This window comes from Parasteatoda tepidariorum, chromosome X2 (assembly GCF_043381705.1).
Source record: "Parasteatoda tepidariorum isolate YZ-2023 chromosome X2, CAS_Ptep_4.0, whole genome shotgun sequence".
Lineage (NCBI taxonomy): Eukaryota > Metazoa > Arthropoda > Arachnida > Araneae > Theridiidae > Parasteatoda > Parasteatoda tepidariorum.
In genome coordinates this window covers 15,376,109-15,394,103 of record NC_092215.1, presented here as the reverse complement: position 1 = coordinate 15,394,103, position 17,995 = coordinate 15,376,109, and the positions used below count along the sequence as shown (strand labels likewise).

The 17,995-nt window shown below is 26.7% G+C and overlaps 1 protein-coding gene across 1 annotated transcript in view; it reads right to left on the bottom strand.

Annotated features, from left to right (window-relative positions):
- LOC107457339 (ATP-dependent RNA helicase bel) overlaps positions 1-17,525 on the bottom strand; it is a 42,418-nt gene extending 24,893 nt beyond the window's left edge. Inside the window, exons 1-4 of the mRNA XM_043056587.2 lie at positions 17,321-17,525; positions 4,251-4,308; positions 1,667-1,858; positions 1,421-1,541 (exon numbers count right to left, since the gene is read on the bottom strand). Coding sequence (XP_042912521.1) covers positions 1,421-1,541; positions 1,667-1,858; positions 4,251-4,308; positions 17,321-17,362 — 413 coding nt within the window. The 5' untranslated portion in view covers positions 17,363-17,525. The remainder of the gene's footprint in view (positions 1-1,420; positions 1,542-1,666; positions 1,859-4,250; positions 4,309-17,320) is intronic.
- Between the last annotated feature and the right edge of the window lie 470 nt (positions 17,526-17,995).

Here is a 17,995-nt window from a genome sequence, read left to right as displayed (position 1 = left end):
AGCAATTTCATAATAACAAAAAAACTTATTGGGTAAATGTTTATTTTCAAAAAAATTACTATTATAACTTATTAAAAGTGGTATATTTTCTTGGAAGAACATAACTTTAATGGATTATACAATCACTCAGCTTATAGTGGAATACTTGGATTACAATATTATACTGAAAAAAAGAAGCCAACTAGTCAATTAAACTCTAGTCTCTCCTATGAATTCTAACAAATTTTGATTTTTGCAGATTTTAAACATATTTAGAATCTTAGCTTTGTTTATAATTTATTATAAATAATTTTATGAAAATGCTTATAAAATCTCATTTAAAATAAATTTTCCGCTTAAAAATAAAATTAATTTGCTATTTATTTTTCATTAAAACATTTGGAAGCTTCAAATTTTGTAAAATAATAATTTCATAAACATTCAATATCACTGTGGCATATTTTAAACATGATCTACATTGGAATCAGTAAACTTTCTAAGTCATTTGCATATTTCAATTGCATTTAGTATTGTAGCATCTTAGGACTTGAGCATTTCTTGAATGATTTAAATTTTTGGAAATTAGTACTATTGGAAATCCTTTTTCTCTCCAGAAAAGTTGATTTCATGGCTTTTTTTCTTACCTAAAACATTTCCTATGCAAACCATAATTTAAAAAAAAATCTATTTTAACCAGAAAAGTTCCTTTTTCAATTTTAACTTATTAACTAAAATTTTCATCAATTTTGAAAATATATAATAAGAATTTATTCTGATATAAAAACTTTTAAAATAATTAAACAAATTTACAATACAACTTGGTTTTTACTTTTGCAAAAAAATTAAGGTTTTATAACATGCAATAGGAAATTATGTTTTTAATCAAAAATAAAATCTCCTAAAAATTCTTTTTTCTCATAATCTAGAATTTTTTTTTTCAAATTATTTTTTCCTTAAGAGACAAGAATGAACCTTTTCTATAAATTTAAACATGATAATTTAAAGTATAAGAATTCTCTTCTACCGTAACATCTCATATTTTTCCATACAAAAATTTTTTGTAACTTATTGGGACAGTAAGTTCATAGAGTTTTTCTTATTTACCTTTTGGTAGAGATAAACTCATTTTTCTGTGACTAATTCATATTAAAAAGTGCTAACAAAAAATGAAGATTAAAAAAAACTTCATTTAATTCCTATAACACATTTTCAGGTGACTTTTTCAACCAAATTGTGGATAATAAACATTATTATCTATGACTAAATTGCTAGAACATTTCTACAATAACCAGGAAGTTAGTAGTGAAAAATAAAATAAGGATAATAAATTTGCCTTCAGAACCTAAGTCAAACCATTTAAATGAAGAAAAATTAATTTTAACATTTAATCTTCAATTAAGAAACATATAATCATAAAATGAGATATTGCAATTCAACATACCAATCTCCTTTACGAAATGGAACACTTGAAAAGTCTCCACCACCACCACCACCACTACTGCCACCACTCACTTTTCTACCTCCTCCACTTCCTCCTCTATTAAAGTTAGAAAATTCTCGACCTATAATAAAAAATTTAGAAAAAGTATAAAATACTATTTCAAATAACACATATTATATTTAATGTAATAATGTTAACAAAAATTATAATTGCACAATAAAATGATAAAGGACTTTAAAAAATTACCTTTGTTGTTCTCTCTTTCTCTTTCAAAATCTCCTCTTCCATTCAACTTATTATTTTCTGTCTCCCGTCTAACTTCATGCTTTTCATTATCGGAATAGTTTGATCTGTTATCTGGACTATATTTTTTAACAGAGTTCTCACTGTTTTGGAAATTGTTCGGGCGGTTACGAAGATGAGGAGGAACGTATCTTTCTACATTTGAGACAGAAATATTATGATTTTAAGTCAATAACTTTCTTAAATAAATCATGGAACAGAAAAAATAAATATTTAAACCATTGTGTAATTAGAATAATTGTTATAAAAAAGTTAAAGGAGAAGTCATTTAAAAGGATATAGATTTAAAAAAAGCTTTACTTTTTCTTAAGTCATTAATAATCCATTATGACTTATTGGTTAATAAGCCATAATGACTTATCAATACTGATTCTATTTCAAGTCTAACTCAATACTATGAATGCAAAGGAAATTATTTTTATATTTTTGTTTTTTTCCAATGTAAATCTTAACCTGTTGTAAGTTATCTGTTGTAAGTTAACTATGAAATCCAGATAATTCTGCGTGCACGTCTATGGTGTCATTAAGTATTCGCGGGCGGCCACTACATTGTTCACAATGGGAGGTTATGCCTGAAATTAGGTTTTCTCAGCACAATCTTGACACTATAAATCTAGGAATGAATTCCCTCACAAGTTTCAAAATGGAATGTCTCATGCATCTAACTCCAACTACCATTCCATGTCCCAAGACTGTTAATTTTGTCTAGTATGTAATAATTAAATCAGAAACATTCTCAGATGAATAACTTGACACAATTAAAGTCCTGCCAGTGCACTACCCATATATACTTCTGTATGCCATACCACGGCTATCTGTATAATTCCATATTGCCCAGTGGCAGAATCGTGGCAACACTGTCGCAGAACGTTACAGAGTTCCTGTAGAAAGATTTTTCTTTTGGGAAGTAAAAAAAAAAAATTTTTTTTCTTCTGCAGAAATTTTTAAAAAGATTTTATTTTTTTTCTTCTCAGAATTACATTCAAAAGATGCCTTTCTCGTGCATTGGAGTAGAAAAAAATGCTTGAGATTTTCTTTCTCTCATTTGAGAATAATGAAAAATAAAGAATAATGAAGCAAAAAATTTTGCTTTTCTTTTCTGTAGAAATTTTCGCTTTAATTTTTTAATACAGTAATTACTATTAATTTCTACATAGTTTTTAAAATCCGATATTTTTAATACAATATTATTTAATACAACTGAATCTCGAATTAAAAACAAGTATTTAGTAACCTATTTTTAAAGAGTCCGATTTGCGTGATTTCGTCAACCCTTTTTTTTTCGGTAGTTACTGATACGGATATCATGATTTCTCTAGTTTTTTTTTTTAATGTGATGATTTACAAAAAGTGAAAAAGGAAACAATTAGTGTGTTTTCTCCCAACAAAATGCGAGAATATCGCCCATAATAGAATATAAAAATAATATAAATTACATATTTAATTGAAAAACTATTTTACTTCATCAAAAAAGTTTTTTTTCTTCTTAAGTTAATGTTTTTGTCACTTTAATTCAGTAACTCGTATATTTGTTATTTTTAAAAATATCTTGCAATAATATTTGAATTAGATAGGTATTTGTATTAGATAGGTATGTCGAAAAAATTCGGCCACAGGGGCATATTGTTATATCATAACATTTGCCCTCTCAGTATAGATCAATCTTAGCAATACATATGAGGTGACACCTTTCAATCATCACGAATTAAAATTTAAACAAAGAAATCAATGAGTGTGGAATCCAACCAAAAATGCTTGAAATTCAATTGTGTTTCTAACAGAAAATTCATGATGAAAAATTATTGAAATTCAATTATTATTGATGTAAGATTGCATATATTCATTTATTGTATTTTTAATAATTATTTTAAAAGATTTTTAATCATATTTTCTTAATAATTTGTTATTTGTAACAGAGGCATTAACTCTGAGATCAATCATGCAGTAAAATTTTGTGTGGCATAACCTCTCTGAATAAAAACCTTTCCTTTTTATCGAACTTTGAGTTTTAGAATGAATATTAGTCAAACAACTTATGATATAACAGCTTTTACGATCTTGCTTTAGTCATTACAACCTTTTTAAAAATAAAAAAAACATAATATAATAACAAAAAAATAATAAAATAACAAACACATTTATAGAAAATTGAAATTTGTGAAAATTTGAAATATTTAGCAGATTACCAATTGATATAAAACATCACCGATAATTTAATACATGCAATTAAACTACAGATGATTTACTTTATTTTACAACAACTTTATTTATCAGTTCAAAGGATAACATAAAATTAGACATTGAACTTGTGATACTTAGTATAAATGTTTAGACATAACTGGAGTCTATGCATCCAAATTAAATCCTTCAATCTGCTAACTACATAGGTTAAAATAAAAAACTTTTCAAAAATAACTAATGGTTCACAAAAATATTTTCTTGTAAATATTTTTCCGAACGAAGTCTTTTTTTTACGATTTAAAACTATTTTACGATTTTTACATAATTAAAAAGCAAGTTGACTTACCAGAACCAGAACTTTTAGGGCCACTAGCTCGAGTGGAAGAAAAGTCTAGACCAGCAAACTAAAAATAAAAAAAGGAGAAATCTTGATCTTCTATCATACAGTTAAATGCTATAAGGAAATAAAACAAAAGTAACAATTTTTTAATCATTAACAAGACTTTATGTCAAAGAAGTTGCTTTGAATCAATTTTATCCTTAAAAAATTTTTTTTCATCCTTTTGGTGTAGAGAGTCACTGAAAAAAAAGTATTCTTTAGGGGCATAAAATAATTTTTTTTTTTTTTTTTTTTTTTTTTTTTTTTTTTTTTTTTTTTTTGCCATATCAAACATAGCCTGTGGAAATTATTACTATTTGATGAGGCCAATGAGTAGCTTGTATCTCATTTTGCATTTTAATAGTTAAAATTTTCTACTAGTACAACCTCAGATTTTTTATTTGCTATTTCTTTAAAGACTTAGTTTAGTTGTCTTTTGATGTAAGTGTGCTTTAAAAATGTGCAGATTTTCCCTTTACGAAGATGAACACATTCCTTAATTGAGCCGTTATATATATTTTTTTTTTCTTAGATTTTTTATTTTCTGTGATTCATTGCTTCCATTTTAAGCATATTAAATTTTTTCACGAACATCTAAATATTTTGCATCAAAATGATTTTCACAAACTTGGCAATTTCTGAATACAGTTTTTATTATTTTGATATTAAAATAAAAAATATATACTATTTTGGAAGAAATATTTTTCTTAATCAGACTATAAGTAAATCCTTACATTACACTTTACTGATGGTGTTTATTCCATTTTACTGCTTATTTCTCCCTGCTGAGTGCTTCCTCACAGAAAAGGGCACTCACTTAACTTCGTAAAAATTTATCAAAATGTCTAATATCATGCAATAACCGAATTTGATCCTCAACAATTAAGTTACCATCTTATACTATTGTATGTATATATTTCAAATTCAAAATTCAGTATTTTTCACTATGGATGGTGTTTTCAATACAGGAATGTAAACAATAACAATCTCGAGCTCGGCACCTACTCTAGTTCCGGTTAAAAAGTTTGCAGCTGCTTGCTACATGTTATTCTGATAGGCGATGTTTTCAAACGGATAATTTTGTATTCAATCAAAGAAATAAATATTAGATAATTTCTGAGCTCAAATCTGCCGTATTTGATAAGGTATTAATGCTATTATGTAATTCTGGGGAGTTAGGAGTGAAAATTTGTTTTAGTTATTTTGTTATTTATTATTAAAAAAGGTGACATGGTTGCTAGATTTTGAATATCTCGCTTTTTTGGCAGTCTTGATTTGGCCTCTTTCCATTTGTTTATTACTGTTTGTTCATGTTGCAAGCTGTGCACCATCTTACGTTGGTGTTAACACTTTTAGTATTGTAAACACGAGTATTGTTAGCATTGTAAACATAGGTAATAAGTAATCAAATACATTGCTTGCAAGAATCTCAAAACACAATGATGCCAAATGCCTTTAAAATACAACTGAAACAGTAACCTGGAAATTTAGGCAGCCCCGAGCTTGCAGCGTTCCCTAGTGTAGAAAACATCATCCATTATGTAATATGAGAAAATTTATAGTTTATGAATAATAATTTACGGCATGCTGAGCAAAAATTTTAAATAAAGTAGACCAAAAAATTAATTTTTGAGAAACAGCGGAAAATATTTTTTCTATAATACATACTAAAAATTATTAGAAAATAAATATTTATAGATGCATTTTTTTTAAAAGGTATTTATTTAAAAAATAATTTTAAAATTACTTGAAAAATTTATTAATATACCCTCTTGAAAAAAGAAAAACTTATAAAAATTTAACCAGTTGAGAATAATCCTAATCCTAACAAGGTAAATATCTGTAATAGTAATCAGAATTAAACCTATAAACACAGATGATTTTTGAGTGTAATTATTTTTTTAACAGTTAATTTTTCATAAAAATTGAATATAAATAATAAGGCAGCGTTCTTAAGGGAAGACAGCTTATTTTTCAAAAGGGCTAAGAGTACGCATTTATATGGATCAAAGACCGTCCTTCTAAAAGTTCTTAGGGAAAACACTGCTTATTTAGAGATAACATAATTTATCTTCTTTGACTGCCAAATTTAATTCTGCTTTTTGACAAAAGGCATGATTGCCCCTATTCTTTCCAAAAGCACAACTTTGCATATAAGAATATTAAGAAATTAGAATGTTGCAGACTTGCAATAATGAACTGTTATTAGAAATTATATTTACAGATTGAAGATACATCATAGTTTATAACTGGCTAAGTTGTGTGTGAGCAACCTGTCTGCCCTCTTAACATTCTCACATATAACACACACATATATATATATATATATATCAGGGGTGCTACTCGCAAAATATCAAATTGTCTCACCAGAAATTGCATTTCGTCTCAGTTAAAATCTCTTTTTGGCTCAGTTTATCTCAGCTAAAATTATTTTTTGGCACAGTTTATCTCAGCTAAAATGACTATTAATCAGTTTGATAACAATATAAAGATAATTTTCAGGATCCATAAAACCAATAATAGCATACTAGGAGTACTATAATTATACTTACATTCACTATTTTTAGGATTTTAAAAAACCTGCATATGATTGATTATAAGAGTGCACAAAATTGTTTTGTGGACTCTGTTGTTTTCATATATATTGCATTTATCATTTATGCCATTGAATAGTATCTGTTCCAGAATTTTACAAAGTAAATATTAACTTTCTTATTTTTTAAAATATAATGGTGTAACCTTTCTAAAAAATATATCTATTTAGTTTTGGTAATTCAAAAGGGAAAATACCCATTTTATTTTGAGCTCAAATTTCATCTCAAAACATATAACTATTCAGTTACAATGGAAGGTCTACAGATTTCAATAATTAAAAGAGAAATGCAGTAATTAAATAATGAGAGTTTAAGAAAATGTAAATAGCACAAAAAAAAAAACACTCTTTGATAGAATTCAGGAGGTGCAGTGAAATTTTGAAATATTTTAGGTCGGAATTTTTCAAGAAAATTTTAGGGAGCACTTAATAGCCAAAAATTAGCATATATACATTTTTATATCAAAACAGAAATATATAAAAACTATTATAAACAATTTAAAAAGACACATATAAATATACTTTTCTTTCTAAAATGACTTGCATCCTTTATTAAGTATAAAAGTGAACTTTTTAGTTAATTGGCATTGACTAGTAGATTGTACTTTCTTGCATTCACAAGATCAGTTAGTTGACTATTTTCTTTTAATTTATATAGCTAAATATACAATCATAAAATGTAATTATGAATGCACTTAGTAATTTAAATGCAACAACTGTAGAAAAATATATCACATCTTTACAGTAACTAATTCAAGAAAAAACATAATTCTACTTCTTTCTAGAATCGTGATACTGGATTTTAAAATAGCGTGAATATGAATTGCGATATTGGGTTTTAAAATTGCGTGAATATGAATCGAGATATTGGATTTCAAAATCGTGTGAATATGAATCACGATATTGGATTTTAAAATCGGTTGAATGTGAATCGCGATTTTGGATTTTAAAATAGCGTGAATATGAATCACGATATAGGATTTCAAAGTCGTGTGAATATGAATCACGATATTGGATTTTAAAATAGCGTGAATATGAATCGCGATTTTGGATTTTAAAATCGCATGAATATGAATCGCGATATTGGATTTCAAAATCGCGTGAATATGAATCACGATATTGGATTTTAAAATCGAGTGAACATGAATCGCGATTTTTGATTTTAAAATCAAGTGAATATGAAACGATATCAGATTTTAAAATCACGTGAATATGAATCGCGATTTTGGATTATAAAATCATATGAATATGAATCGCGCTGTTGGATTTTAAAAACACGAAAATACAAATCACGATATTGGATTTTAAAATCGCGTGAATATGAATCACGATTTTGGATTATAAAATCACAAATCACGATATTGGATTTTAAAATCGCGTGAATATGAATCGTGCGGTTGGATTTTAAAATCAAGTGAATATGAATCGCGATTTTTGAATTTAAAATCAAGTGAATATGAATCACGATATCAGATTTTAAAGTCACGTGAATATGAATCGTGCGGTTGGATTTTAAAATAGCGTGAATATTTAACGCGATTTTGGATTATAAAATCATGTGAATATGAATCGCGCTGTTGGAACGCGAAAATACAAATAGCGCGAAAATACAAATAGCGATATTGAATTTTTAAATAGCGTAAATAAGAATCACGATGCATAATTTTTAGATCACGTGAATACGAATCGCAATGAGTAATTTTTAAATAGTGTACAAATACGAAAAACGAGATCTGATATTACAACTGCGTGATAACGAATCGCAATATTGTATTTAAAAATGCGTAAATACGAATCACGAAATGCGTAAATACGTTGGATTTTAAACTCGCGAGAATACAGATCGCGATATTGAATTTTTAAATTGAGTGAATAGGAATTGCTAGTACGATTTTTAAATAGCGTAAAAAAAAATCGCAACACGTAAGTTTTTAATCAGTTAAATACGAAAATCGATATTAAAATCCTCTGATTAAAAATCGCGATTTTAGCATATTCCAGCGCATTCTTAATATTTAAAATTCCGAAAATCAGCCAAACAAAAAAAAATCAAATCCGGCGGCTTGGGTTTCTCTAATTGGACTCCCTAAAAATTTTAGTTTTTGGAACATGGTAGGAAATTTTAAAATTTGGGAGAAAAAAGCGGATTTCCGCTCATTCCGCTATAATTATGTACACTGTACAGTTTCCTAAGAAGAAAAAAAGCAAGATAATAACCAATAGTATAAGGGAAGAATACTCTCTTTTTTTTTACAAGATCACGTGCATACGATACTGATTGCTACTCACTGCTGTACAATAGCTGATTTGCCAAACGGAATTTCTGACATTTAAATGACGTATTTAGGAGGCAGGGCAAAATGCTCTCCAATGACTCACGGCGATGTGGATTAATATTTGAAACTGAATTCAGATTTGTCAAATTTTGGACGTTTTGTCTCAGAATGGCGCAGCTTTGGCAGAAACTGAGCTGAATGTCGCAGTTATGCCGTTTTGTCTCAGTTTGTCGCAAATGGCGCAAGCGTAGCACCCCTGATATATTATATATAAATATATACATTTAAATACACTATTTTCCCAGCTTTATTTTTATTTGTTATGATTAACGAGCAAAAAAAGTAATCATTATCAGACATTAAACAATTATAAATTAAATTCCTCCATAAATGATTTTAATACTTAATGAGCATATGATTCATATCATTTTGGTTTATTTTTAGATTTTTTAATGTACAAAATATCAAAATTATTGTTTTTAAAATCAAATTAGCATTTTATTCAATTCAATGATTTTCATTCCTATGTTAATTTTTTTTACAAAAAATATATTTCTCTTGAAAACCATTAACAGGGTTCCCACTCTTTTCTCAAAGCAAAAATTAAGCACTTTTATCAAAAAAGTGAAGGACCTTAAAAATGGCACAATGATTACTTATCATCAAATAAAACATCATAGATTAATAATAATAGATAAAATTAAATTGCATTTAATTACCTCACGTAAGCTTTTAAGAATATAAAGAAAAAAAAAACTCAAAAGAATGCAGATTAAACATTAAGATTTTCTATTTTAAAAATAGAAAAAAACTGGGTAAACAGATAGAAATAAATAAATTAAGATGGTAAATTCATTAAATTAATAAAAATATTATTTTGAGTGCTCTAATACCAAACCAAGACAAAAAGAAACTAACAAATATAAGCTTATTGAAGTTAAGACAATTATTTTAAACTAAGTAAAACCTAATTATAATAAGCTAAAGATTTATTAAAATCACAAAATTAATATAAAAAATTTAATGCTTAAAATCGGAATATATTTAGTACTAGGGGAAAAGAAATAAATAAACTACAAGGAAAACTTATTAATTAAAATTAAGAACTGAGAAACAGAAATGATAGTTAAAATAAGTGCTAACATAAATATTGAAACACAGGACAAGGCAGGATGTAATGATCAAATGAAATAAAAATGAAAAAATTGCATATCTAGAAATTGAAATGAAATAATTCATTAAGTACAAAATTTATTTAAGGGAAAAAACAACAAAACGTAGTGGAATCAGAAACATCATTTATAAAAATCTTTATAAAATAATCTGCTTTCAGTTATAAAAAATGCTTAACACTGTGTGTGATAAGCAATATACTGCACCTCTGAGGAATTAGAATTTTTTCAATTAAAAAGTATTGTGTCCTGTATAGATATTAAAGGAACTGAATAATAGATAATAAAATATTTTTGTTCGTAATAATTTAAGCATTGTCTGAAATTATAAAAGAATAATTTGTCAAATAAATCAAAGGTAAGGAAAATTGTATGCAAATATGGATTTTATATATATATATATATATATTATAATACTATTTCATAAAATAGGAAATAATGAATAGTGATTTGGCCGAATAGTCAAATATCCGGCCAAATAAATAGACCGCCTACCCAGTGATCAAACATTTAAAAAAAAACATCAAGAAGTATTATAGTTATGTAAAAATAGGCCTGGGCGTTGTAAGAAATTTCATATCGTGATCGATCGTCAGTTAGACATCGTGATTTAACATATGTTTTAAATTTATCAATCAGAAATCTTTAAATCAATCAAAATAAATAAAAGAAATATATCTAAAACAAAAGAAGATTTTAATTCCCCCCAAAAAATTGCTTCTATAACATCAATAGCATTGCTTAATTTTTTGAATTAAAATAAAGATGAATTGATTTAAGACTGTCTTAAAGTAAAAACAAACACAAGCTTTATTTTAATTTTTCTTTAAAACTAAAAATGTGCTTTTGAAACATCGTTAGGCTTTTGTTAATTACTTATTCAAAATAATAAAGTTGTATTGACTAATGGTCAAATGGTTTATATGTAAAAATAAATGTAAGTTTATTTATTTATTTATTACTATTTTCCTTTTTGAAAATAAAATAGACTAAAGATTTAAATGTTTAAAAATAATACTTAACTAACAAATTATTAAATGAACACGTATTTAAGGAATTTTTAAAAAATTTTAAAAATATTCTATATTTAAGAGCATTATTGTTAAACTATTGAAAAGCGTTAAAACCTATCTTAACTTTTCATTTAATTTAAAAAAATTTAGTAATTTTAACTAACAGCCAAATTAAAAAAAAAAGAATGCAAACTCTGTTACAATTTCCTCAAAAATAAAAGCAAATTAATTAAATGTAGGTTTTGTTTCAATTTTTTTAAAACTAAAAGCTACTGAAGATTTATTGGTTTAAAAACTAATCAAATTCTATCAAATTATTATATTTATGTGAATAAAATAAATTTTTAAAAAAAAACTAACTTTTTATGACAAAGTATAAATTAGTTAAATACAAAATATATAAAATATTCAATTGTATCACTTTTTTAAAAAAATCAATAAAGAATCTTTTTTTAAATTCATGATTTCTTTTCATTAATATATTAAATTCAGAACGAAAATTTTCGATAACAGCGATTGCGCAGCGATCGCCAAGGAACAGTAGGTCTGCTGAAAATAATTTACAATGTTAAATCCAGACAAAAAAAAAATTGACAAAATAATGCGCAATGATCGCAAAGTAGCAAAAGTCTCACTTGAAATAATTTACTTGAAACGTAATATCCCGTCGAAATGAAACGCACAGCTATCACAAAATAAGTCCCACTGAAAATAATATTCAAGAAATGTAAAATCCCAAGGTAAAAAATGGCGCATAAAAAAACTATGCATTGCGTTCTATATTTCAACGATGTTCCTCGCTCTTCGTTATTCAACATCATGAACATCATCTTCGTAGCTAAAATTGTAATCACAAATTTTCTTCGCAGCTAGACGAAATCAAAATAGTCTTTTTCAGCACAGCGTTAGCATAGGCAAGAATCCTCGCATGTTAAACAGCGAGCGTTGTCTTAAATCATATTCCTAATGCATCGCCTGAAATGAAAGTAATTATATCGGCCTGCCGATATGTGTGTTAAGTCGATAATCCGCGATAGATCGATCTAAAAATGTCTAAGAGTAGTGCTCGTTAAAATTGCCGCATCATAACAAAAACAAAAGTTCTTGCTTTGTTTTTTTTTAAAAAAAATAGGAGAGCCAAACAAAAAAAATAATTGTTCTCAATTTTTATAACAAAAATTTAACGTTAAAAATTTAGAAAATCGCCGGATTTTTAGAAAAAAATGATTAAAAAGAAGGCTTTTTAAAATATGCTATCAAAATTAAAAAAAAACACATTTAATCAAAAAAGCAAGAGAGAAACAGAAAATTTTCATTAATTCTTAAAACAAAACTTGCAATGCAGAAAATCAATTTTCGATTTTACCGGTTATCTAACTAGTATAACTCTAAAAGAAAAAGTAGAGATAAAATATATATTAGAAACGCTGTTGAAATGCAGCGCTATATATATATATAAAACAAAACAGCGAAAGTTAAAAAAGAAAACAAAAATTTCACTCTTTTTGAAACAAAAAGTGTCGATGATAAAACGACGAAAATGACTTTCCTGATTAAAATTATACCTCGCTGAATATTCATAATATCCCTAATATTAAGAAATGGAGTCATTTATAAAATTAAATTTCAGAAGAAAATATAATAAAATGAAAAAATTCACTTTGCCTTGTGACGATCACTAGATGCTGTTAGTCATTCCTTATATTTTTCATCAAGTGTCCATAAATTATTAAAAACACACTTTCCTGGGCATTTCTAACAATTTCACATTTGAATGAAGTATCAAAGCTTCCACAAGTGCTATCAGAAGAATTGAATTTCTCTAATCCTATGGATGTAGAAGGTCAATGCTGATAAAGTACTTTAGTACTGTCTAAAAATAAGTCAAGAACGCTTCCCTCTCCCCACACTAAATTTTTTTCTTTCAGAATGATCCAGAAAGAAAGAATACTTTAATGAAAAAAAAAATAATAATAAACAATAAGGGTGTGTTTTCTTCCACTTGCTTGAAACCCCTACCCTCACACGCATTCAAAATGCTCTACCCTTGATGCAGGGTCTCATTCCAGGCGAAAGACGTACTTTTTAATTGTGGATATTTTTCTAAGATAAAAATTTTTTTCCAACCAACTAGTGATACTAGAAATTAAGGGCTTAAAAGCCTTGAATCAAAATTAAGTACTTTTAAGGGCCCTTAATTTTCAAAATAAAAACTAAGCAGTTTTTAAGGACCGTGGGAGCCCTGATTAAGAGTTTTTTGAAAAAGAAAATCTTCAGAAAATTTAAAAATTATAGTAGTTTATATAACAGTAACAAAAACAATTGGTAAGTTTCCACCATTATTTTTAACATTAACATCTGCTATGTGTGTTAGTAAGAAGTGTGTTAAATTTTAATGTTTAAGTTTTCACACTAATGAATGATTAACAAATAAAACTAAATGAAGCACCAAATTATTTTACGTAAACTGTTTGAAAATTTAATGGTTTCTATTGCCTGTTAGCCACTTAAATGACACTTCATGATTAATCATGATTCATAAAATATTATATGGCTAAAAAATGAATGTTTTGATCTATCTTGAACTTTTAAAACGAATATTTTATTACAAATACCTTTGTTAAGAATATAAAGTTTTGTGGAAGTCAGTAAATTGTAAAAAAAAAAAAAAAATATTGCTTCATAAAAAAAAAACAGTATTACTTAAAGATCATATAGCAGTTAAACTATTATATAAGAAATATAAAGCTAAATTCTGTTTTTATCCTGTAACTTTTAATACTTATATTTAGAATTACTGCATCATAAAAAAGCAGTATTACTTAGAGATCATAGATATATATATATATATATATTTTTTTTTTTTTGCTATAGGGTGACATAATGGTATAACATAGGGTGGTATAATGATCACCTAAGTTTTATTTAAAAAAATTAAATTTTTTTTTAAATTTGAGACATGGATAAGAATGCTTGTACACTTTACTAAAGCATAACTACATTTACTTAATAACAGTTTTTTGTTTAATCTCACAAAAAAAGTATCTTTTAAAATGCTTTCTGTATTTTCCATTTCAAAGATGGGTCTCAAAATGTGCACATTTCTGCAAAGATATCCTTCTGTTAATAATAAATATTTTGAGTTACTTTCTTTTTCTTTGATATAAAAATAGTGTAGGCTTTTGCTTAATTATTTCACATCTACTGTAAACATTATAATTGATTATAGGAAACTATATCAAATGTTGCCTCCCACAGATGGGGTAATTATTGATCACTGGGGTAATTCCTGATCATTGTCATTTCTTCTTATAAATAGTATAAAAAATAGCTAATAAATAGTCAATTGTCTTTTCTTAAATAACAGTTCATAATTAAGTGGAACAACTATAAAATATATTTTAACTATAATCACAAAATTTGTTTTTAACTGTATACAAGAAAAATGTGTTCTGATATGCACTATTTCTAGATAGTCTTACCTAGCTTCTATCTTAATTTAATGTGTGTACATTGTTAGAATCATTTTTAAGTTGATAATTTAACCTAATATAAATATGGTGAGAAATTATAAGCTTAAAAAGAATACTAAGCTTCTAGAAAGCAAAAATAGTGAATTTCTTTTAATGATTGAAAATGAAAATTTCTGTGTGAGAGCTGCTGCCAGAGCTGAAATGTTAATCTTTATTCCTGATTTTAAATAAAAAAGCTTTATTCGCTGCTTAAACATATCTTTTTGGTTTATTTGTTTGATCTTAATGTCTAATTTGTTAATTACCATTGTATAATTATTTTTAAACAGCCCATTTACTATAAAAACAGGTGATCAGTAATTACCCTAGAAATGATCAGGATTTACCCCAGAATTGATCAAGAGAAGGGGTAATTCCTGATTACTAAAAATTTAAAATCTAATTAGATTTTCAAACAAAAGAAGGTAGCATAGGACTCATCTCATATAGCCTCAAACTTCCAGTAAATATTAAAATTCTCACTTGAATAGTTTTTTCACAAAATAGATGTTTGCATTTTTTGATCAGGAATTACCCCAGGTCACCCTACATCTGGCATTAACTGACAAGGAGTTACGAAACCTAATTAACAGGTAATAGTATTAGCAGTTAAACTGTTTATTATATGAGAAATATAAAGATAAATTCCATTATTATCCTACAACTTTTAATACTTATATTTAGAAATCTATTTATATTTAGAATTACTGGTTCATAGAAAAGTAGTATTACTTAAAGATTATATATTTTTTTGCTATACATGTGGCAATAACTGACAAGGAGTGACGAAACCTAGTTAACAGGTAATAGTATTAGCAGTTAAACTGCTTATTAATTGAGAAATATAAAGATAAATTCTGTTATTATCTTACAACTTTTAATATTTCATAATTAGAATTACTGCTTCATAAAAAAGCAGTATTACTTTGAGATCATATATATATATATATATTGCTATACATGTGGCATTAACTGACAAGGAGTTACAAAGCCTAATTAATAGGCAATAGTATTNTATATATATATATATATATATATATATATAGCTACACATGTGGCATTAACTGACAAGGAGTTACAAAGCCTAATTAACAGGCAATAGTATTAACAGTTAAACTGCTTATTAATTGAGAAATATAAAGATAAATTCTGTTATTATCCTACAACTTTTAATACTTATATTTAGAAAACTATATTTAAAATTACTGGTTCATAGAAAAGTAGTATTACTTAAAGATTATATATTTTTTTGCTATACATGTGGCAATAACTGACAAGGAGTGATGAAACCTAGTTAACAGGTAATAGTATTAGCAGTTAAACTATTATATAAGAAATATAAAGCTAAATTCTGATATTATCCTACAACTTTTAATACTTTATAATAAGAATTACTGCTTCATAAAAAAGCAGTATTACTTTGAGATCATATATATATATATATATTGCTATACATGTGGCATTAACTGACAAGGAGTTACAAAGCCTAATTAATAGGCAATAGTATTAGCAGTTAAACTGTTTATTATATGAGAAATATAAAGATAAATTCTGTTATTATCCTACAACTTTTAATACTTATATTTAGAAAACTATTTATATTTAGAATTACTGCTTTATAGAAAAGTAGTATTACTGAGAGATTATATATTTTATTGCTATACATGTGGCAATAACTGACAAAAAGTGACAAAACCTAATTAACAGGTGATAGTATTAGCAGTTAAACTATTATGTAAGAAATATAAAGCTAAATTCTGTTATTATCCTACAACTTCTGATACTTATATTCAGAAACCAAAAAAATATGATTGTGACATAAGAAATTAATTCATTAAAAAAAATAGACAAAAATTTCATGCATTGATACTTTATGTACAAGTACTTTATATTATTTACTGAATTATACTGCTTGACAAATACTTATGCTATGAGCAACACAAGTGCAACACATGACAAAGGATGAGACTGCAAATTAAGGGCAGCAAACTCAATAAAGAATCTGTTATAAGCCCTTTGAATTTTTTTCACGATGAAAATAAGAATTGATCGCAATTAAATAATTGAACTTTTCTTTCTTCTACTATACACTCAAAACCAATAACGTCAGTGACTTGTTTAAGTGGAACTCTAATTCACTTTCACAGTAATTACTCAATTAAAAACAATATATAAAACTTTAATTAAGTAAGGTTTTAAACCTAATAAGAGATAAATATAATCCATATTCTGATAGTAGATTTTGCCACAACTGGACAAAACAAAGATTAACACGGCAATATAAATACACATCATCGAGAATGCTACAAATCACGTATAAATGCATGCAATGTGGCAAAATTAGATGTATTACACATAATCAATATGACATAAAACTTTTGTAATCGTTGTCAAATAATTCAAAAATCAGTAAAGAAAAAAATTTCGTTATAAGAGATAATCGTAGGCACATATCCAATTGATTATAATACCTGCTGCTCTAGAACTTCGCCATTATTGGAATCATTAATCATATTACACTAAAGGAAAGAATTGAGAAATCAATTTACGACGAGCACAAACACAATTATAAACAAATAAATTAACGTGCTAAACAACAGTATATAAAAAGTCTAAAGAATATATTGTAGTATGTATAAAAGCTGTGACGTCATGAAAGGCAAATCACTTATCTTCACTTTATTTCAACTTTTCTGAACAGGAAACATGCTTGGCCCCACTGTGGCCAAGGATTAGTGTTCTTCCGCTAAATACTCAGTACTGAATAGCTAAAAGGTTCGATCATACTTTGTCCATGATGTCTTGATCTTTATTTATTTTGATATTAGTTCCTCAATTTAATAATGATTTAATCAAAACGGTGATTACATGGCAAGCACAAAGTCGTCTTAGTCTTAATCAATACGAGCATTTAAGGAAAATGCAAGGACGTGCATAATGGTTTTTAACTAACACTTCTACTACGCAATGGCAACAAGAAGATGATCACATCCGGGCTACGAGTTTCTGACGTTGCGATTGGCTGTTGAAAGTAACTCTTGATTGCAAAAATTTGGCAAAATTTGGCGTATTTATTGGCAATTAGTTAAGATATGAAGAAAAAAAAAATAATCCCGTCACTGTTGCATTTATTGCGTTATCTCAGT